This window comes from Tachypleus tridentatus, chromosome 10, assembly GCF_004210375.1.
Source record: "Tachypleus tridentatus isolate NWPU-2018 chromosome 10, ASM421037v1, whole genome shotgun sequence".
Lineage (NCBI taxonomy): Eukaryota > Metazoa > Arthropoda > Merostomata > Xiphosura > Limulidae > Tachypleus > Tachypleus tridentatus.
Window position 1 is genome coordinate 193,313,312 of NC_134834.1, and position 24,195 is coordinate 193,337,506.

General features: G+C 35.0%; 1 protein-coding gene across 1 annotated transcript in view; it reads left to right on the forward strand.

Annotated features, from left to right (window-relative positions):
* Positions 1 to 12,450, forward strand: part of LOC143228613 (putative glutamate receptor) — a 13,013-nt gene extending 563 nt beyond the window's left edge. Inside the window, exons 2-8 of the mRNA XM_076459838.1 lie at positions 107 to 213; positions 2,924 to 3,002; positions 3,594 to 3,752; positions 4,941 to 5,082; positions 6,786 to 7,012; positions 9,767 to 10,029; positions 12,318 to 12,450. Of these exons, the coding sequence (XP_076315953.1) occupies positions 107 to 213; positions 2,924 to 3,002; positions 3,594 to 3,752; positions 4,941 to 5,082; positions 6,786 to 7,012; positions 9,767 to 10,029; positions 12,318 to 12,450 (1,110 nt within the window). The remainder of the gene's footprint in view (positions 1 to 106; positions 214 to 2,923; positions 3,003 to 3,593; positions 3,753 to 4,940; positions 5,083 to 6,785; positions 7,013 to 9,766; positions 10,030 to 12,317) is intronic.
* The last annotated feature ends 11,745 nt before the right edge of the window (positions 12,451 to 24,195 follow it).

Below are 24,195 nucleotides of genomic sequence, written 5' to 3' on the forward strand. Positions count from 1 at the left end.
TATCTTTTGGTTTGAATACTTCACTTGATATAAAAAAAGACAACGTGCGATTACAAAGCAAATTAGTAGTTAATGCATATACTTATACATACATATATTTATTTAGAACTTTCCGTTCTTTCTTCGCGAAATTAACCCTGATGGCCAGCTGGTTGGAAAAGATGGAATCGATTTTAGAATACTTCAGTCATTGGCTCAAAAATACAAGTTTAGGTAAGTTTAACGTTCACAGCCCTCCCCTTTATCTTTAGTGTATTTCTATTTGCATAAATCGCTTAAATTTTGAAAGTACAGAAACTGCAAACAGAAGCAAACATGTAAGGTTTTATTTAATAGTCATTGGTGAACGTCCAGTTCCTCTCACATATATAACATTATCTGACCGTTACGGGGCCAGGTATGGCCAGGTGTTTAAGGCACTCGATTCGTAATCCTAGGGTCGCGGGTTCGAATCCCCGTCTCACCAAACATGCTCGCCCTTTCAGCCGTGGATGCGCTATAATGTAACGGTCAATCCCACTATTCGTTGGTAAAAGAATAGCCCAAGAGTTGGCGGTGGGTGGTGATGACTAGCTGCCTTTCCTCTAGTCTTACACTGCAAAATTAGGGGGCTAGCGGAGATAGCCCTCTAGTGGCTTTGCACGAAATTCAAAACAAAACACAATCAACCTCTCACGTGTATTACATTACATTATCTCAGCGTTACGGCACTTGCTCGAGTATGTATTAACTCTCAAAATACGCTACTCTCCGAATACAACTAACTGTACAGAGCTTACGTGAGGATATTTGTATCAAATGTCAGTAAAATTCCATCCTGCTGGTTTGAAAAAAAACAACAACAAATATTCCGGACTAAATTACAATAAAAAATAAACAAGATATATAGAGTGCCAATGTAGATATTAGGCAAAAACGTCAGCAAAAAATGCGGCAATATTACACATCGTAGCCAATTTCTTTATGAACCAACAATATATATACATATATATCTGTTATATATCTTTGAAGAGTCATGAATACATGAGTTATATTTATGATACAGTAAGCGGTTACATTTACATTCGAATTCTTTCATTTTATTCTACCAGGGGGTCCTATCTAGCACATTTAAATTGTCCAGTAATTAGAAAGGAACCAGTTGAATCTAAGGTTCCTGCAAATGTATAGTTTATTTTCTATAACACACCTTTACATTGGTATTTCCCGAACCTTACCCCGCCTCCAGGGCGTTACCAAACAAATACCACTAATAGCGGTGTTCATATCAAACTGCCACACAAACTCGCGAAAAGAAGACAGTAGTTAATAAAATGGTTGGAGATTGTATTTTTCACATGAACATCTTATTAAAATTATTATCCTAAAGCTTTATTGTAATTATCTGTGTTGCTTAGAAAGATATAGAAAAATAATAATTAGGTGACTCGTCAATGTGTTTCACTTCACATCTTTTGGAAAGCAATAATGTAAATCTTTGTTTTCGTTTTATAAAATAATTTCAGGTTTTCTCCTCAGTTGAGCAATAATGTACGTGTAAAGTGCTAACCATATACAAATTACACACACAAACTGTATGATTTCTTATTTATTACATGCTTCCCAGCGACAACATGAAAAACAATATATATAATTTTGTCAGTGGCATTATCGAAACGTATATATATATTTGTCGACGTCACTAAATAAAGTCAATTACATACTGAAAAATTTGGCATGCAGTGCAGTCATACCCCCCCGGCACAGCGGATTTGCAACCATAGAAACCAAGTTTCGATACCCGCGGGGAACAGAGAACAGATAGCCCATTATGTAGCTTTTCACTTAACTACAAACAAACAAACAATCTCCATTACATAATTGTTTGTTTGTTTTTTTTAATTTTGCGCAAAGCTTTTTTTTTTTTAATTTCGCGCAAAGCTACTCAAGGGCTATTTGCGCTAGCCGTCCCTAATTTAGCAGTTTAAGACTAGAGGGAAAACAGCTGGTCATTACCACCCACTGCCAACTCTTGGGCTACTCTTTTATCAACGAATAGTGGGGTTGACCGTAACATTATAACGCCCCCACGGCTGAAAAAGCGAGCGTGTTTGGCGCGACGGGGATTCGAACCCGCCCCTCAGATTACGAGTCGAGTGCCTTGACCACCTGGCCATGCCGGAGCCCAATACATACTGAATTAAACACCTTTTATGTATAAAATCTTTCCGTCGTCAAGTATTTACAATCATTGAATTCAAATCAAGTTAATATAAACATTATCAGATATTTCATGAAAAACAGTTGAATCTAATTTGTTAAACATAAGTTTAAAGTGTTGTTGTTTTAGAAATATTGAACTTAGATATTTTTTAAACTTATTTTGATGTACCTGGACCAGTTCTAAATAAAGTGGCACTAAAACATTATTCACGTGTTTCTAAGAAAACAGAATTCAAATGTTTTTGTTTGCTTCTAGTGATTTCTTTTAACTGTTGAAATTCGAACTGTCAAACGGAGACCAATCGACAAAGAGATTTGGCGCTTTTCGATGAAACAATAAAACAAGGCGTAATGATATTTAGTTCCTGCTCAAAGGTTTTTAGAGTAAAATAAAAATAAATACTTCATATGGCTTTGGATATTTCATTAGTAAAAGTCACGCGAAACGCGTTTAACTATGTATAACGTCCTTCTTATTTTTGATGTTTTATGTCAGTGCGATATTGGACACTATTGGTTAAAGCCAAACGAGTCAGTGCGTTTAAATTGTTATATTGTTAAACATACAGGTCTGCTGAATTAATCAAGTTAACGAACAGGCTGCGTTTTAGGTCTGTTCCGTGTAAGTAGCTAGCGGTGATCAGAAATTTATAACAGTTTGAGTATGAATACAGCTGAATGATAAAATGCTGTGCTACATTAATATGTTTTCTGTACTTAGATTTCGTATCACGACGCCGAGTGACAAGTCGTGGGGTGTGAAAGGCCCAAAAGGAGAGTGGTCTGGAATGCTTGGAATGGTTCAAAACAGGTAAAGCAGACCCAACGCTCTATATTACAAAGCTGAAATTTTTCTGTTTAGAGCCTGCATCTGCTTAAGTCTTTTCTCACGAAAAAAATGAATTGAGGAACGTAAAATTTGCGTTTTTAAAACCAAGTCTGAAACATAAGTCTATAATAATACCGAACATATATATATATATATATCAGTATTTGCATAAATGTGTAATTAATTAAATAATCTTTAAATGATTTTTCTTTTATATTACCTGGCATATTTAATTAATTACCTGCTGTGTATTTAACACGCTTGTAGTTGTAACAAACTGTGATAAAAATATATGGTGGTTCTTTAAGCACTTTATAAACAAAGGGAAAATTTTGATAATTAATTAGTGTGAAACACGGCACTATTCGATATATTTTCTCACTATGCTTTCCGTAAATGATAATATAATCCAAATAAAGAAAAAGATAGATGACATTAACAAGCTATTTTTAAACATATGGTTCGCTCAAAAAAACAAAATACTGACCCAGAGTGCGTATTCTGATGCTAACTTGGCAGGTCATGTACTTTCGGTTACGCTTTGATTTTGGTTTTCTTACAGGAAGCAGATTTTGCCTTGACCAACATTGGTATGACTTACGAACGCGAAGAGGTCGTAGACTTCACTTATCCTTACATGATTGGTTCGATGAGTTTCGTCACGCACGCACCTCGTGAAAAATCTCGAGCTTTGGCTATCGTCAAACCTTTCAGTGTGCAGGTAAAGATTCCAGTATTGCTAACTGCTATAATCAAAGAAAGTTTATAAAATAAATATGTGTGTTTCGTAAGCTCACATAAGGGGTACCTGCTTCAGGCGCTCGTAACTTTACACTGATAAACAGGAGAGAAGACAGCAAGTCAATAGTTCACATTAGGGGTACCTGCTTCAGCCGCTCGTAACTTTACACTGATAAACAGAAGAGAAGACAGCTAGTCAATAGTTCACATAAGGGGTACCTGCTTCAGCCGCTCGTAACTTTACACTGATAAACAGGAGAGAAGACAGCTAGTCAATAGTATCTTCCAACAACTCATGGAACAGTAGAATTTGACCACCATATGGTTCCTTGACCGCTAATCTTATAAAACACGGGCCCGGCACGTCCACGTGGTCAAGACACTCGAATCGTAATCCGATGGTCACGGGTTCGATTCCCCATTGCAGCAAACATGCACGCCCTTTCAGCCGTGGGGCGTTATAATATGATGTTCAATCCTACTATTCATTGGTAAAAGAGTAGCCTATGAGTTGGTGGTGGGTGGTGTGACTAGCTGCCTTCTCTCTAGTCTTACACTGCTAAATTAGGGACGGCTAGCGCAGATAGCTCTCGTGTAGCTTTGCGCGAAAATTCAAACCAAATCAAACTTATAAAACACACATTGATTTAAAGTGCGGAGCAAATTATGCGGCAATGGAACGCGAACCGTGAACCCTTAGATGCAACATTTTATGTTGGCATGGAAAACTATCAACTTCAACAGAATGAAGATAGTATTTGTAAATATACAATAAAAATGTAGTCGTTAAATTATTATTTATAATTCTCTTCTCACCAATCTTTCTCTCCAATGAATAAACATACCCAGGACATTAGCATCATTAGCTTCATTAGCATCCTCTATCTTAAGCCTTTTTTCACACACCCAGTAAAGTAGAGCACTACATAGGATATCTGAAAGAAGTCCATCTACAACCAGATAGAGTTTATTTTACTGAGCCAGTTATGGATTAAATACACCAAAATTCGGGGCTCGATTCCCCATGATATACATGTCATGTGTTATCAGCTTTGTACTAAAACAACAACTCCTTTCTTAAAGTACACCTTATTTTCTTATTCATTTATTTTTGTCTTCAATACAAGTATTAAGATAGATGGATTACTGATCCATTTCGTATTTCTAGCTGTGGATCGCTATTTTGATATCAGTTGTAGCTACCTCGGTGGTTACTGTCCTCTTGGCACGAAATTCATTTAGACCTGAAAGAAACAACTGGACTCTTGGAGAAGCCACATGGTATTTCTTTGGAGCTCTTACACTACAAGGTGGGTGAATGAGCACACATCTCTAGCCAGTAATTACTTAGGTTTAATACCAGCAGAGTCCATTTTTAATAAGTTCAAGTCCAGTTGAAATACAGAAGAAACTAGCCGAGTTATACACTCATGTATGTATGTATACATATATATATGTATATATGTGTGTGTGTGTGTGTTTGAAAATATACATTCTAAATGTAGTGACGAACGTTTCAGTAATAGAAGTTGTGTGAAATTAAACAGGCAACGGTTGATATGGTAGCTTACTAACGGACGTTTCGATACTAGAAGTTGTACGGAACCAGACTGACAATGGTTGATATGGTAGCTTACTAACGGACGTTTCGATACTATAAATTGTACGGAACCAGACTGACAATGGTTGATATGGTAGCTTACTAACGGACGTTTCGATACTATAAATTGTACGGAACCAGACTGACAATGGTTGATATGGTAGCTTACTAACGGACGTTTCAATAATAGAAGTTGTGTGAAACTAAATTCACAATGGTTGATATGGTAACTGACTAATGGACGTTTCAATAATAGAAGTTGTGTGAAACTAAATTCACAATGGTTGATATGGTAACTGACTAATGGACGTTTCAATAATAGAAGTTGTGTGAAACTAAATTCACAATGGTTGATATTGTACTTTACTAACGGACATTTCTGTAAAGAAGTTGTGTGAAACTAGACAGACAACAGTTGATATTAATAATTTGACGGACACGGTTTATTATAGACCGAGACGGCGCAGTACTTATTGTGTAACGTGCACAACTTGTAACCGCCCAGTCCTATACATGGTTTCGTTTATTCGTTTGGACAAGACACTTTAGTCATCATTTTGAATGTTAGGCTTTTAAGCTTCAGATATTACAGCTAATTATACAATATTTCGTTCTAGGTTTATCGGGTGAATTCTACATTAATTCAACAAACAAACCAGATCTTAACGATAAAGTAGTGAGAAACTTTTTATGGAGAAACTAACACTTCGAATCAATACAAAAACATTGTATTTATTAATTCAAATTGACAAAGTGATTTCTATAGAGTTCAATTACCTAAATTGCGAGTAAAAGTTCAGTAACTAATTGTTTAATCCAGGATTCATCTGAAGGATTAGAATAGTCTCCTTCATTTATAACATGGTCTCATTATCCGGGTGAAAACTCTTCTAATTCATCAGATGAAGCCTGGATTAAACAATCGGATATTGAACTTTTACTCGCAGTTTAGATACCTGAACTGTACAATGTGTTTGCATATTGTTCACTGCCTAAGCAACAATATATATATGTGGAATCTCAACATTAACTATTGTGACTTATTGCAATATTTATGTTCATAATTTTGTGTGGTTCGTATGTTATTAATGACCTTCTGTTCCATAAAATCACAGACTCAAACACACTTCGGAATTCATATATATATAAATCATTAAGGAAAGTTTATTAAAACTAACTGATCGGCAACTGCCACGTTATGTTTGTAAGAAATAAGTTTAACTTATTTATATTTCTAATACTTTTTTTACTGTATCCCGCTGGTACAGCGGTAAGTCTTCGGATTTACAACGCCAAAATCAGGGGTTCTATTCCCCTCGGCGGACTCAGCAGATAGCTAGCTGTGGCTTTACTATAAGAAAACACACACACACACTTTTGTTATTTTCCTTCGTTTAACATATTCTTGTTCAGGTGGCGAAAGACTTCCTCTCAGAACTTCAACACGACTTATCGTCGCTTGTTATTGGTTGTTCGCTATCATCATCGTGGCAGGATTCAGTGGGAGTTTGACGTCCTTCATGAATGTTCCAGAGAAGGAACTACCGATAAACACCATATCAGAGTTGGCCCATCGAGTTCAGAACAAGCAGTTGAAAGTGGGAACCTTACGTGGAACTCTGCCTTACGCAAATTTTATGGTAAGATGTCGCTTTTGTAGATTCTAACTGGTACTGCTAAGTTTCGCGGGTAAACAAGCGGCACTGCCGTTCGAAACAAGCTCGATAAAAGCAATACTGACTTTCAAAACTGATTTTTTTTTTTATCGCTTACCCTCAAAATGGAGGTTTGAGCGATTTATCATAATGGAATAGAAGATAGTAAGGATGGCACTTGCATTATATTTTTCATAATAGCACAGGCTCGTACAATGTTAACAGAGAAAAATAGGACATTCTTTGATAGATTGTTTAGGCAGAGTATTCATGAGGAAACTTTGTAGAATGGACGGTATCTGCCTGTTGTGAAGACAGAAATGTTGCCGTCCAGTCTGCAAAGATTCATCAAAAATAGGACAAATTAAACTCAGTTTGGATTCAATAGTTATTTATTGTTATATGTTAATTTTTGTTATTTCATGTAAGGATGATATAAATGCCATCCTTACTATTTTGTTTACATTATTCTTGGATGGTTGATATCAGCCATCCCTACATTTACTTTTTATAAACGTTTTTTTTTTTAGTTGGTTTTTTAATGCAATATTTCAATAGACAGATAGGTTGTACTTATAAACAAGTTCTAAATACAATGAGGTTCCAACTGCAATATTTATTGTTTATTATTGGTTGATACTTTTTGTTTCGTCCTGTATTTAAGGTTTTTGAAGAACACCAAAGTTCTGCAAAACAACCTTATTTCCAGGGGTAATGATAACAATTTACACTAGAATTGTGTTGTTTTTTTAAATTTCTACTAGTTATTAATAATACTTATAGAAGCGGATACTCAGTGAAACCGGTCGATACCATTGTTTTAATTGTTGAATTATCATGCAAGGAAATATAAGAAGAGGGAAGAAGAACAAGGAATTCAAACACATTGTTAGAACTTGTGACTCAGTCATTACAAAGATGTTGTTATAAAAGGAGCTATCGTATAGCATTGTAAAGTTCTGGTGACCTATTGATGAGATATTTAAGTATCATTTCGATGAACAATTCGAGCCACCCCTATATAGAAAGTGCAACAGCCTGCCTGATAAAGAGGCTGATAAAGTCCAGAGTAATTGAGGCAGCAGGTGGATGTTACACGTTTTCTTGTCCACAGTAATTGAGTGACTAAAGCTACTCCCTCAGATACGTTATTGTTAGCCCTGAAAGATGAGTAATTAATCTTAGAATTACTCAGCTGTTTTTATTAACACTTACAACCAATGATATTCACATAATGCGTCTTGTTGACCACTTTGTTTTTTCAAACAAGTGTAAGAAGAGTTACAAGACACTAGATGAAATTTTATTATTTCTACAAACTTCTCAGCGAGTAAGTCTGCAGGCGTTTAACGCTGAAACCTGACATTTGAAACCCATATTGCGCACAACACAGATAGCCCATTGTGCAGCTTTAAGGTTAACAACCGACAAAGAAAGCAGAAAATAGCAGATGTAAACAGTATATTCTGGGATTAACTTACTTGTCAATGGTATATTACCGGGTACGAGACGAATAAACAAACAATTGAAAAAAGACATAGTGAAATCATTAATAAAATATATAGGAACTCCTTGTATAAATTAATTTATTAATTATAATTTATAATTTTGATGGTGCGTTTGGTAAAAGTTTCTGTGACTCGTGATATTAGGGAGACAGTAAAGCTCAAAGTACGGGAGTAATTTGATGGATAGTTTATAATGATATAAATTGTTTAAAAATCTCTGTTAAATATAAATAAGAAAACGTGTTTCCTGAAATACCAAATAGGTAATACAAGTTATTTTGATAAATGGTTTTTTGGTTTGGTTTGAATTTTCGCGCAAAGCTACCCGAGGGCTATCTGCGCTGGCCGTCACTAATTTAGCAGTGTAAGACTAGAGGGAAGACAGCTGGTCACCACCAACAACTCTTAGGCTACTCTTTTACCAACGAATAGTGAGATTGACCGTCACATTATAACGCCTCCACGGCTTAAAGGGCGAGTGTATTTGGTGTGAGGGGGATTCGAACCCGTGACCCTCGGATTACGAGTCAAATACCTGAACCACCTGGCCATGCCTGGCCGTCACTTACTGTCCATCAGGATCTCACTTAATCAACATACACTAACTAGTGAAAATTCGGCCATGAAGAGCAAGAGACTGGGTATAACGTAAGTAAAGTAGTATGTGATCTTTAATAATAAATAAATAAAAAGTCTACCAAAGTTTACGAGTCCGCTTTACAACTAGATAGAACTTCTCTTTTATTGTTAAAAAATCTTACCAGGAACAAAACTGAACGAAATCTCTAATCACTAGATAGGTGATAGGTGGGTACGTTACCTACGTCACTGTGGGCCGTCTTAAAAGCAAAACAAAGAGCACATATGACCTCTAGGTATCACGTTACCCATCAATGGTTAGGACCGCTGACAACAGTGTATCCAAAGTGTGTATACTACAGCAATCTTTTTAACGATAAAAAACTTTTGAAGTCCTCGGTGAACAAAATGTATATCCGTCTAAACTACAAATGGAAAAAAAAAATGCTATATTTCGTATGCTTACATTCTACACGTACAAATCTTATATTTCTTGAACTGTTTAATTTAGACGCGTTCCTTGGCTTATAAGTTGTTTAAACGCAAATGAAGATCCACAAAGATAAAACTCAGCAAAGGGAATAAAGGTTGTTTATTAATGCTACAAACCAGGATTGTTTGCTGTCGTCAGTGTTTTGTTGTTTTTTTTCAGAGTGCTACAGAAGGTCACATGTACGTAATTGGCAAGGACATGAGGAAAGATGAAGAAGAGACTGTAGTGAGTGACCTCAACATTGGAGCGTACAGGGTCATGGAAGAGAAATATGCTTTTGTCTTTCCCAAGCTCTTTATGGAAGGCGTACTGGTTAACCATGGGTTTCAAGAGTATCACTTTGGCAAAGAGAATTTTTACAACATCCTGTTTTCTATCGTTATGCCTAAGGGATCACCACTGAAGGAAGCATTTGCTAAAGTGTAAGAACAGGGTATTCAAGCTACAATATGAACACTTTTAAATAAAAATGGATTTCTTTTATTTAATTATTAAAGTATTATGTGAGTTAAACATCACGCCTTTCGTTGTTTTGTTAAGTACAAAAGTTTCACAACTGCCTATCTATCGTGTGCCCATCGCAAGAATCAAGCCGCAAACCCTGAATTATAACATTATAAGCCCTTACTTCTTAAGCATGAAAGTTATAACATAAACTATCTAGCTTTGCTAATAAGACAACACACACACACATGTATAAACTATCCAGCTTTGCTATAAGACAACACACACACACACATGTATAAACTATCCAGCTTTGCTATAAGACAACACACACACACATGTATAAACTATCCAGCTTTGCTATAAGACAACACACACACACATGTATAAACTATCCAGCTTTGCTATAAGACAACACACACACACACACACATGTATAATATATTGTACCCACTGAAGAAAATAAAACCGGAATTTTAATATTATAAGTCTTCAACTTTGTTGCTGAGCTACTGGAGAACTAATGTATTCATTTTCTTGAAACTTTTAGAACTTAATTTTTATGTTATGAGTTTCGTATCTACTCCAAGAATGATGAGTAGAATTCCCAGAAGTAGTCATGTCACCTGCGTTGTAGGTAATCTTAAGTCGATTGAACTTTCCAGTCCAAAGTCATTCCCCGAGTTGTGCCAGTGACCAATTCACTGGACACTGCAATGTTTTTATTCATGATGGATCTTCTGTTGTTCATTCTGAGTCCCCAAAGAGCGATTTGAGAGTCATGACGTTGCAACTCTGCTTTGACCACGACAGCTGCCAGATGACACGACCCATAACAGTAGTGTCAGGTCAGTCGTCACAAAATATAATTTATAGGGACACTCTTGTGGAACCTCATCGCTAAGAGTGGAGTTAAATTCCACGAATTAGATTTCAGATCTTGTAAACACAATGTGTAACTTAAATATAGCAAAGGTAAGATCCACCGGATCCTTTCGGTAATCTTAAACCATTTGTTTCACGATATAAAAAAATTGCGTTCCCTATGGGCTGTATCTGTTTACTTACTGGTAGGCTGTATATCATCTGACATGATAATAAATACTTTAACAAAGTGCATATCTGTATAACCTACACTCATTTGCTTGACTAAGCGACACGTCGAGATAATCCATTGATGATAATTTCAAACATTAATGACCCATTTGCTTAAGGATATCAGCTTTATCCGTTTTATCACACAACGGCATGACAGACTCAGCACAGAATACCTACAAATTATATGTTTCATTTCAAGAGTTACATAAGTGGTCTTTTATGACGATGTTTCAGAACGCAACCAAATGGATTGTTGTTTGATGAATCTTTTATACTAACAGAAAGGGATCAGATCAAAAATAACGATTCAGAAAATTATTAATTATAAAACCGAGTCAAACGTAAAGAACATAGGATCCAAAGATATAAAGTGAACGGTACAGTGTTTATTACGTTGATTATTTAATTAAATCGAGTTAATACTACCAGCCGATTACTCGTGGCGCCAGTGCATCAGATCCACATGTGACGTATTCATGGCATCGTGTGTGTGTGTGTGTGTGTGTTTCTTATTGCAAAGCCACATCGGGCTATCTGCTCAGCCCACCGAGTGGAATCGAACCCCTTATTTTAGCGTTTGTAAATTCGGAGACATACCGCTGTACTAGCGGGTGGCACGTCATATCTGCACCCTGTGTATTTGTAAACAAATAGCACTCTTTGAGAACATTTTCTCAAAATTCCTCAATTTCTGGCCTCAAATGACAGTTTTTCGCTTGAATACGGATAATACAGAACTGTTTCTGACGCTATTCAGCGCTTTATAACTTCATAAACGTCGAATCTGCGTGTGAACTCTTCACCTTCGTTTTGCTTCACCATGCGCAGCAAATTCAGCTGCTCATTTTTTCTATACAATTGAATGGATAAAAATAAAGTTCTCCGTTGCGGGAAACGGACACAAAACGGGTAAATCGTGACCCCTATTGCAAATTTACATGCACATGGGATAGAGATTTCATGAAGTTGGGGGTTCCACATCGCGTAATAAAAGGTTTTTTCCAGTATCATTCAAGCAAGAATTTCATATTTATATGATGATGATATTGGTAGACTTTGTGCTGCAAAACCCTTTTTTTTTATTGTATTTTTCGTTATTTCTAAGTCATTGTGTTTATAACTGGAACGAGGCTTGGAACGTAAAATTAATGCACACATTTCTTTACAGGCTAATTCGACTGAGCGAAATGGGCTTGACTAACAAATGGAAACAGGACATTATGGATTACCGGAAATTGAAAAGGCATTTGGGGAGCAAGGTAACTTCACCGCAAGGAGTACGGGAGGTGCACAACCGTTGAGTCTCGAAGATTTACTGGGATCTTTCATTCTCTTATCCGTCGGGCACACGTTAGCCATATTAGTACTCCTGTTGGAACGGGCTTCATTTTGGTACAACATGAAACTCAACAAGAAAAATACTCGGGAGTAACCGACCTGTGAAGTCGAGATAGGATTTTATAAAACAAAGTAGGAAATACATAGTGTCCGAAAGTTATGTGCCGTATTACGTACTTAGCTTACGACGAGACAGTAGCGGTTACGAACTTACAGTTTGCTGTGGACTGAAGGACACGTGTCTATGGTTCCCCACACACACACACGTCATATCCGATTAAGACATTTCTACATGTACTCCGTTTGTGGCCCTCGAGACGTCGAGTCTGTTTTTTAAATTTCGCTCAAAGCTACACTAGGGTTATCTGCGCTAACCGTCCCTAATTTAGAAGTGTAAGATTAGAGGGAAGGCAGCTAGTCATCACCACCCACCGTCAACTCTTGGGCTAATCTCTTACCAACGAATAGTGGGATTGGCCGTCACATTTTATGAAAGGGCGAGCATGTTTGGTGTGACCGGGATTCGAACCCGCGACCCTCGAATTACGAGTCGAACGCCTTAACACGCTTGGCCATGCCGGGCCTGTGTTTCGTTGTTGTATAATGATATATTCTTTGCGCTGCAATAAGCAATTCCATTTTTTCTTGCCATGCGACGCCTGATGTCGCCATATTTATTAATTATTGATGTGATGACCGTGCAAGTATTATATGTGATTACACTTAAAAACGTACATACACGTGCCCTTCATTCACCACAAACCATAAGTTGGTCAATGTTCCTGTATTGTCGTGATTTAGGCTTTTAATACACCACTTATCTTTTGGACATCGTCCTTTAATTAGGTTAACTCCGGGTTAGCTAGCTAACAGTAGAAGTATTTATTAGGTTAGGTTGTGCCAAAACTGGTACTTCCAACACAACAAATTACTGCACATTATTTTCATCCAATGATTGTTTCAGTATAGGGTTACATTATTAAAGACTACACAATCTCTCACGACAGTAAACAATTAACCTGTGACAAGGTGTTAAAGTTTTACCACAGCTGGTTAACTTAGCTGAACCAAATCGTAAATACGAATGAAATTGTTCCGAGTTTTATGTTTAAATATTGTGTAAAGTGATCATTTCATATGGTTCAGGTTTGTAATAAGATTCAATTACTAGTTACTCCTATCACACGTCTAGTAAATAAACATTAACTATAAAACTATTCGTTTAACTTTGTGTGGGGCAGAGTCTCCCCCCCTCTTCGACCCCAGTGACAAAGCGTATGTTTGCGGACTAACAACGCTAGAATCCAAATTCGATACCAGTGGGGGGGGGGCAGAGTACAGCTAGTCCATTGTGCAATTTTGTGCTTAATTACAAACAAACCCCCCCCCCGCTTCATCGAATTGAGGATTCTTACCGCTTTTGGTGTAAAGTTGCCATAGAAATATTTCACTCAACACATTTGAAGGACGAATTTCTAATATCAATTTCAGCACACTCAGAATACAATGTAGTTTGTTCAACAGGTGCCCCAAAGTTATGGCTCATTGACTTTTAAAATGCTTTCATTTAGAGACACCCAGTAGTTCCAAGTCTTTGATGATGCAATGATCGCTCAAGCACGTAGAATGAAGTGAAAACCCTTTAAAGGTGATAAATAAAATATTTTTTCTTCTCTGGTAGTGCGAGACTTGTTTCTTTTAGAATTATACACAGTTAGGCATTGGTTTGACACAGGTTTACTTTGTAAACGTCCTGAAGACGTGAACTGGTGAATCATTAGTGTAAGTTATCTTTTTTTTTTAAACTACGGATATAGTAATTCTGTGAAGTCAAAGGTCACAAGAGCCTATTCTAGTGAGATTACTACCATTTTATCTCGATCATATTTATATTTCAAAGGTAAACGTAAATAAAACAAATTATGAACGTTTTATAAATTTCTGAAGCAGAGCAGTTAATTATCCAAATGTAAATTTTATCTGTAATTAATTTGATGCATGTATTTTCTGTTATTTAAGAAACATTCTTTTGAATTAATATTTGCATCCATCACATGGATGTAGATTTCTCAAACAGCTTCTTAACTCTTCAAATGCGATTGACATCATATGATGCAAGCATTTTGCGCCCACAATTTTCAATGGTTCGTCTCAAAAATTCGCGAATCTATACCCGTTGGGCGAGAGACAGACTTACACAAGACGTAAACGAAAGGTTACAAAACCTCTTGTTAAAAGTTTTTCTACAAAGCCCGTGGGAAATCCGCTTAACAAGTTTAAACATTTAGAAACCATCAAATCCTAAGCTATCGCAAATTTTAAATCTTTGGAACCATTCTTTCTTTGGTAGGAGAGTTATGGTCACTAATAAGTAGTAAGAACTACAACTACCATCCTCTCCATTCAGCGAGACCTTTGTATTCGTTTGTTTGTTTTTGAATTTTGCGCAAAGCTACACGAGGGCTATTTGCGCTAGCCGTCTCTAATTTTGCAGAGCAAGACTAGAGGGAAGGCAGCTAGTCATCACCGCCCACCTTTGTATCTAACAAAACTAATGGCATTATGCTACAGTATGCAATAGAATTTTTAAAATAAATCATTAAATACGCGCCGAACTTAGAGCACTATTGAAAGAGCCGAGCTGTGGAGCAACGAATTTAAAAGTTATTTTATTACTGCAACAAGTAATAAAACAACAACAAATAGAGGCCATTGATACGTTATGATAGATAAGGTTCATATCACACTAGTCGTTCAGATAAGAATATCCAAGATAATTTTGATTAACCGTTTTACCTATTCTAAGCGACTAGCACAGATAACATTTGAATTTTTGCGAATATCCGAAAAAATAAATAAATAATCCATCAGTATTGCAAAACCTTCTGTGTTTTATAAAGAATGATTACTTTACAAACAAATATGAAACTGTTTCCAGTCTCAAAACTACAATAAAATACAAACAATTTATTATACAGGATAAAAACAAAAATCGCACAAAGTCTACCTGTATCACTACATCGTCTTCAAAACAATAATGCTCAGCAAGTCATAATAACACATATTTATATAATAAAGAATTTCACGCCATCTACTGACAACACTTCCATCATGTCTATCATCCTTATTCAATAATTTAAATTATCATTTTTACATTTAATTAAGGCCCGGCATGGCCAAGTGGTCAAGGCATTTGACTCGTAATCTGAGAGTCGAGGGTACGAATGCCCGTCGCACCAAACATGCTCGCCCTTTCAGCCGTGGGGGCGTTATAATGTTACGGTCAACCCCAACATTCATTTCTTAATGAGTAGCCAAAGAGTTGGCAGTGGGTGGTGATGACTAGCCACCTTTTCTCTAGTCTTACACTGCTGAATTAGGGACGGCTAGCGTAGATAGCGCTCGTGTAGTTTTGCGCGAAATTTAAAAGAAAAGATTTAATTATCTCAATATATTCGCGTGTATTCACCATAACTAACTTTTCAGGTTATATTAAAATAACAATATTATTCCCATTGAGTTATGTATTTAGTTTCACTGATGTGGTCTGCTAAAGATAAAATAGTAATATTATTGTTTTTAATATTTCGTTTTCTGTTCATTAATTTTTAACTTTAAATTTCTTCTAGTTTCTCCTAGTTAAGCTCCTCTATTGTTAGTTTTAGAATTTCGCGCAAAGCTACTGGAGGGCTATCTGCGCTATCCGTCCCTAATATAGCAGTGTAAGACTAGAAGGAAGGCAGCTAGTCATCACCACCCACCACCAACTCTTGGGCTACTCTTTTACAAACGAATAGTGGAATTGACCGTCACATTATAACGCCCCCACGGCTGAAAGGGCGAGCTTTATTGGTGCGACGGAAATTTGAACCCGCGACCCTAAAATTACGAGTCGAACGCCTTAACCCACCTGACCACTGTCCACGTCGGGCCTGCTGCTTCATATTCACATGATATTTTATATAAAACAAATTGTTCCATTAAATCTATTTTATCCTTAGCTGTATTAAGAGTTTGGCTAACTTTGTTTAGCGGTTTGTATATCGGGAAAATATTTATTTGTTTTTAAATGTATTCATTATTTGACGAAGTAAGCCAGGTATCAAATGTATTCATTATATGACAAAGTAAGTAAGGTATCAAATGTATTCATTATTTGACAAAGTAAGCAAGGTATCAAATGTATTCATTATTTGACAAAGTAAGCCAGGTGTCAAATGTATTCATTATTTGACAAAGTAAGCCAGGTATCAATGTATTCATTATTTGACAAATTAAGCCAGGAATCAAATGTATTCATTATTTGACAAAGTAAGCCAGGTATCAAATGTATTCATTATATGACAAAGTAAGCAAGGTATCAAATGTATTCATTATATGACAAAGTAAGCCAGGTATCAAATGTATTCATTATATGACAAAGTAAGCCAGGTATCAAATGTATTCATTATATGACAAAGTAAGCCAGGTATCAATGTATTCATTATTTGACAAAGTAAACAAGGTATCAAATGTATTCATCATTTGACAAATTAAGCCAGGTATCAATGTATTCATTATTTGACAAATTAAGCCAGGAATCAAATGTATTCATGATTTGACAAAGTAAGCCAGGTATCAAATGTATTCATTATATGACAAAGTAAGCCAGGTATCAAATGTATTCATTATTTGACAAAGTAAGCAAGGTATCAAATGTATTCATTATTTGACAAAGTAAGCAAGGTATCAAATGTATTCATTATTTGACAAAGTAAGCCAGGTATCAAATGTATTCATTATTTTACAAAGTAAGCCAGGTATCAAATGTATTCATTATATGACAAAGTAAGCCAGGTATCAATGTATTCATTATTTTACAAAGTAAGCCAGGTATCAAATGTATTCATTATATGACAAAGTAAGCCAGGTATCAATGTATTCATTATTTTACAAAGTAAGCAAAGTATCAAATGTATTCATTATATGACAAAGTAAGCCAGGTATCAAATGTATTCATTATATGACAAAGTAAGCCAGGTATCAATGTATTCATTATATGACACAGTAAGCCAGGTATCAATGTATTCATTATTTTACAAAGTAAGCAAGGTATCAAATGTATTCATTATATGACAAAGTAAGCCAGGTATCAAATGTATTCATTATATGACAAAGTAAGCCAGGTATCAAATGTATTCATTATATGACAAAGTAAGCAAGGTATCAAATGTATTCATTATATGACAAAGTAAGCCAGGTATCAAATGTATTCATTATTTTACAAAGTAAGCCAGGTATCAAATGTATTCATTATATGACAAAGTAAGCCAGGTATCAATGTATTCATTATTTTACAAAGTAAGCAAGGTATCAAATGTATTCATTATATGACAAAGTAAGCAAGGTATCAAATGTATTCATTATATGACAAAGTAAGCCAGGTATCAAATGTATTCATTATTTGACAAAGTAAGCAAGGTATCAAATGTATTCATTATTTGACAAAGTAAGCAAGGTATCAAATGTATTCATTATTTGACAAAGTAAGCCAGGTATCAAATGTATTCATTATTTTACAAAGTAAGCCAGGTATCAAATGTATTCATTATATGACAAAGTAAGCCAGGTATCAATGTATTCATTATTTGACAAATTAAGCCAGGAATCAAATGTATTCATTATTTGACAAAGTAAGCCAGGTATCAAATGTATTCATTATATGACAAAGTAAGCAAGGTATCAAATGTATTCATTATATGACAAAGTAAGCCAGGTATCAAATGTATTCATTATATGACAAAGTAAGCCAGGTATCAAATGTATTCATTATATGACAAAGTAAGCCAGGTATCAATGTATTCATTATTTGACAAAGTAAACAAGGTATCAAATGTATTCATTATTTGACAAATTAAGCCAGGTATCAATGTATTCATTATTTGACAAATTAAGCCAGGTATCAAATGTATTCATTATATGACAAAGTAAGCCAGGTATCAATGTATTCATTATATGACACAGTAAGCCAGGTATCAATGTATTCATTATTTGACAAAGTAAGCCAGGTATCGATGTATTCATTATTTGACAAAGTAAGCCAGGTATCAAATGTATTCATTATATGACAAAGTAAGCCAGGTATCAATGTATTCATTATATGACACAGTAAGCCAGGTATCAATGTATTCATTATTTGACAAAGTAAGCCAGGTATCGATGTATTCATTATTTGACAAAGTAAGCCAGGTATCGATGTATTCATTATTTGACAAAGTAAGCCAGATATCAAATGTGTTCATTATATGACAAAGTAAGCCAGGTATCAAATGTATTCATTATATGACACAGTAAGCCAGGTATCAATGTATTCATTATTTGACGAAGTAAGCCTGGTATCAATGTTAACACCAAACATTATTTTTTAACTTAGTATTTTATCCTTGTTTCTTAACAGCTCTGTCAACAACAGCAGGTTTTAAACCTCTTTCTACAGCTGTGTAATTAGTTAATAATAATTCATTCTTAATATTATCCTGTTTAAAACATGATCTCAGTGTCCTATTCACATACAGTAAAAACACCAGTTGTTGATATTTAGTGTGACAAGACATGGCGGAATAGAATTATCAATATCTTAACCACACTTCAGGTTATATAATCGCTTTTTCTAGCCCTTTACTTTCACAACGGCCTGGCATGGCCAAGCGCGTAAGGCGTGTGACCCGTAACCCGCGGGTTAGCGCCCGCGTCGCGCTAAACATGCTCGCCCTCCCAGCCGTGGGGGCGTATAATGTGACGGTCAATCCCACTATTCGTTGGTAAAAGAGTAGTCCAAGAGTTGGCGGTGGGTGGTGATGACTAGCTGCCTTCCCTCTAGTCTTACACTGCTAAATTAGGGACGGCTAGCACAGATAGCCCTCGAGTAGCTTTGTGCGAAATTCCAAAACAAACAAACAAACAATAATTTCACAACTGTCCGGAGATAAATCACATGATAATAGAGGCAAAGGTGAACTCGTAGTTAAATCTTCGTTCTATTTGTAAGCTTTCTTATTAATTTTATAAAAATAGTTTTCAACGCATACTTCTACCAGTTTAATCATGGTATATGTAACACGAAAATACTTTAATCTGTCAGGGTTTGTTTTTATCAAAACATGCAATAATCACACGTACTCTTGTGATCATTGGCACAAATTCAAATGACGCCAAAATGTATTTTTGATCTAAAATGACGTAGTAAATTCTTACGAGAAATTCTTAACTGAGTATGTATTTTTATTCTTTAAAAATGAGAAACTTTATATATGAATTTTGTTACATCACAAGTTGATCTCTTAATATTGGATACAATAGGTCTGAAATTACTAAGAATTTTATGAACTTTAGGAAAGTTCGTGTTTTCTTATAACAAAGCCACATCGCGCTATCTGCTGTGTCGACTGAAGGGGAATCGAACCCCCTGATGGTAAGGTTGTAAATTCGTAGATTTACCGCTGTCCCAGCGGGAGACGTCTAGGTAAGAGAAAGTTACCTGGAGTTAAACTTTGCTTTTCATTAGTGTTAAAGTTATATGATTCTTAATTTTCTTCTTTTGCTACTTCCTAAAGTTTATTTATAGGATTAACTTTAATGTTCTCATATGGACCTTCTTTTAAAAATTATTCAACTTCAGAAACGCAGTTCTTTTTATTAAGTAATACAGATTGTCCCCTTTCATCAGCCTTGCAAATCACAATATCTTGTTCCTCCAAACTTTGCAAAATAGCAAAGTCTTTTTTGTTGTCACTTTTGAGCTCAAAATTACTTAATAGGTGCGTCGCTCACGTCTAACGATACATACGTCATCTTTTAATGTTTTCAGTTACTATTTCAGTTATTGAAAGTTTTTCAACATTAACTATTATACAAATGCTGAAGAATTTTAAAATAGTTCGTTGAATATATCTGTAAGTACAAGAAAACACCACAAGGGAATTTCAAGGAAAGAGGTGAGTACAAGAAACAGTACAAGGGAATTTCAAGGAAAGAGGTAAGTAAAAGAAAACTGTACCAAACACTACAAGGGAATTTCAAGAGAAGAGAAGGGGTTTACCTGTGAACGATGTTTTACTAGTGTCGAAACGATCTATTATCCTCCTGTTTACCTGTGGTGGAACAATATAATTCTCCTGTTTTATCTGTGGCGGAACAATCTAATTCTCTTGTTTTACCTACGATTGAACGATCTAATTCTCTTGTTTTACCCGTGGTTGAAAGATCTAATTCTCCTGTTTTACCTGTGGTTGAAAGATCTAATTCTCTTGTTTTACCTGTGGTTGAATGATCTAATTCTCCTGTTTTACCTGTGGTTGAAAGATCTAATTCTCCTGTTTTACCTGTTGTTGAATGATCTAATTCTCCTTTATAAACTCGCTCGTCATGTTGCAGGTACTACCAAGATTAACAGCAGTAATTTTACGGACTCAAAACGTAAAATTCTTTGTTTAATTCCCTACAGTAAACAGAACACAGATAGCCCGTTAACGTAGACTTGACTACAAAATGCAGGTTTTCGACCCCCTCGGGAGGGACACCCTCTTCCATACATTGTACTTAATCCATATCAGAAAACACACATTGTTCTATAAGGCAATCCATTTTTTAAGTAGAGCCATTTATTGTAATTAAAGTTTTTAATCGATGTGAAGTGAAATTGCGGACGCAAGTTTTAGTGGACTTAGCAGATAGCCCAATGTTGCTTCTCGATGTGAAAACACACACACACTCGTTTAGTAGACGTCGATCTTCTGAATTTCTTTTAAACTAAATGTATGTTTCTGAGTAATTAAGCATAAAGCTACACAGTGGGACATCTGTGCCCTTTCCACCACGGGTATCGAAGACATACCGCTATGTCACTGGAAGGTATTTATTAATTCGATTTTTAAAAGGCACAAAATTTTTTTATAAAAAATCCTGGAAGTAAACAATATAAAAAACTTTGGAAAAGACCACCATTAAAACGATGTTGTTACATAATGTAGTACATGGTCAGTATCCACTATCTAACTCTGCTGTTACATAATGTATTACATGGTTAGTATCCACTATCTAACTTTATTGTTACAGAATGTAGTACATGGTCAGTATCCACTATCTAAATTTATTGTTACAAAATATACATGGGTCAGTATCCACTATCTAACTTTATTGTTACAGAATGTAGTACATGGTTAGTATCCACTATCTAACTCTATTTTTACAGAATGTAGTACATGGTTAGTATCCACTATCTAACTTTATTGTTACAGAATGTAGTACATGGTCAGTATCCACTATCTAACTTTATTGTTACAGAATGTAGTACATGGTCAGTATCCACTATCTAACTCTATTGTTACAGAAAGTAGTACATGGTTAGTATCCACTATCTAACTTTATTGTTACAGAATGTAGTACATGGTCAGTATCCACTATCTAACTTTATTGTTACAGAATGTAGTACATGGTCAGTATCCACTATCTAACATACTGTTACAGAATGTAGTACATGCGCCAATATCCACTATCTAACTTTATTGTTATATAATGTAGTACATGAGTCAATATCCACTATCTAACTTTATTGTTACAAAATATACATGGTTAGTATCCACTATCTAACTCTATTTTTACAGAATGCAGTACATGGTCAGTATCCACTATCTAACTCTATTGTTACAGAATGTAGTACATGGTTAGTATCCACTATCTAACTTTATTGTTACAGAATGTAGTACATGGTCAGTATCCACTATCTAACATACTGTTACAGAATGTAGTACATGCGTCAATATCCACTATCTAACTTTATTGTTATATAATGTAGTACATGAGTCAATATCCACTATCTAACTTTATTGTTACAAAATATACATGGTTAGTATCCACTATCTAACTCTATTTTTACAGAATGTAGTACATGGTTAGTATCCGCTATCTAACTTTATTGTTACAGAATGCAGTACATGGTTAGTATCCACTATCTAACTTTATTGTTACAGAATGTAGTACATGGTCAGTATCCACTATCTAACTTTATTGTTACAAAATATACATGGGTCAGTATCCACTATCTAACTCTATTGTTACAGAATGAAGTACATGGTCAGTATCCACTATCTAACTTTATTGTTACAGAATGTAGTACATGGGTAGTATCCACTACCTAACTCTATTGTTACAGAATGTAGTACATGGTTAGTATCCACTATCTATCTTTATTGTTACAAAGTGTAGTACATGGGTCAGTATCTACCATTCTAACTTTATTGTTAAATAATTTAGTACATGGGTCAGTAACCACAATGAAACTTTATTGTTACAAAGTGTAGTACATGGGTCAGTATCTACCATTCTAACTTTATTGTTACATAATTTAGTACATGGGTCAGTATCCACCATCTAGCTTTAGTGTTTCAAAATGTAGTACATGCGTCAATATCCACTACCTATCTTTCTTGTTAAATAATGTATTACGTGGGTCAGTGTTCACTATCTAACTTTATTGTTACATAATGTATTACATAGGTCAGTGTCTACTAGCTTTATTGTTACATAATGTATAACATGGGTCAATATCTACTATCTAGCTTTATTGTTACATAATGTATTACATGGGTCAGTATCTAACTTTATTCTTACATAATGTATTACATGGTCAGTATCCACTATGAAACTTTATTGTTACAGAATGTAGTACATGGGTCAGTATCTACTACCTATCTTTATTGTTAAATAATGTATTACATGGGTCAGTATCTACTATCTAACTTTATTGTTACATAATGTATTACATGAGTCAGTATCTACTATCTATCTTTATTGTTACATAATGTATTACATTACATGGGTCAGTGTCCACTATCTAACTTTATTGCTACATAATGTATTACATGGATCAGTGTTCACTATCTAACTTTATTGTTACATAATGTATTACATGGGTCAGTATCTACTAACTTTATTGTTACATAATGTATTACATAGGTCAGTGTCTACTAGTTTTATTGTTACATAATGTATTACATGGGCCAGTATCTACTATCTATCTTTATTTTTGCATAATGTATTACATTACATGGGTCAGTGTCCACTATCTAACTTTATTGCTACATAATGTATTACATGGGTCAGTATCTACTAACTTTATTGTTACATAATGTATTACATGGGTCAGTATCTGCTATCTAACTTTATTGTTACATAATGTATTACATGGGTCAGTATCTGCTATCTAACTTTATTGTTACATAATGTATTACACAGCTCAATATGTACTATCTAACTTTATTGTTACATAATGTATTACATGGGTCAGTATCTACTATCTAACTTTACTGTTACATAATGTATTACACAGCTCAATATCTACTATCTAACTTTATTGTTACATAATGTATTACATGGGTTAATATCCACTATCTAACTTTATTGTTACATAATGTATTATATAGCTCAATATCTACTATCTAACTTTATTGTTACATAATGTATTACATGGGTCAGTATCTACTATCTAACTTTATTGTTACATAATGTATTACATAGCTCAATATGTACTATCTAACTTTATTGTTACATAATGTATTATATAGCTCAATATCTACTATCTAACTTTATTGTTACATAATGTATTACATGGGTTAATATCTACTATCTAACTTTATTGTTACATAATGTATTACATAGCTCAATATCTACTA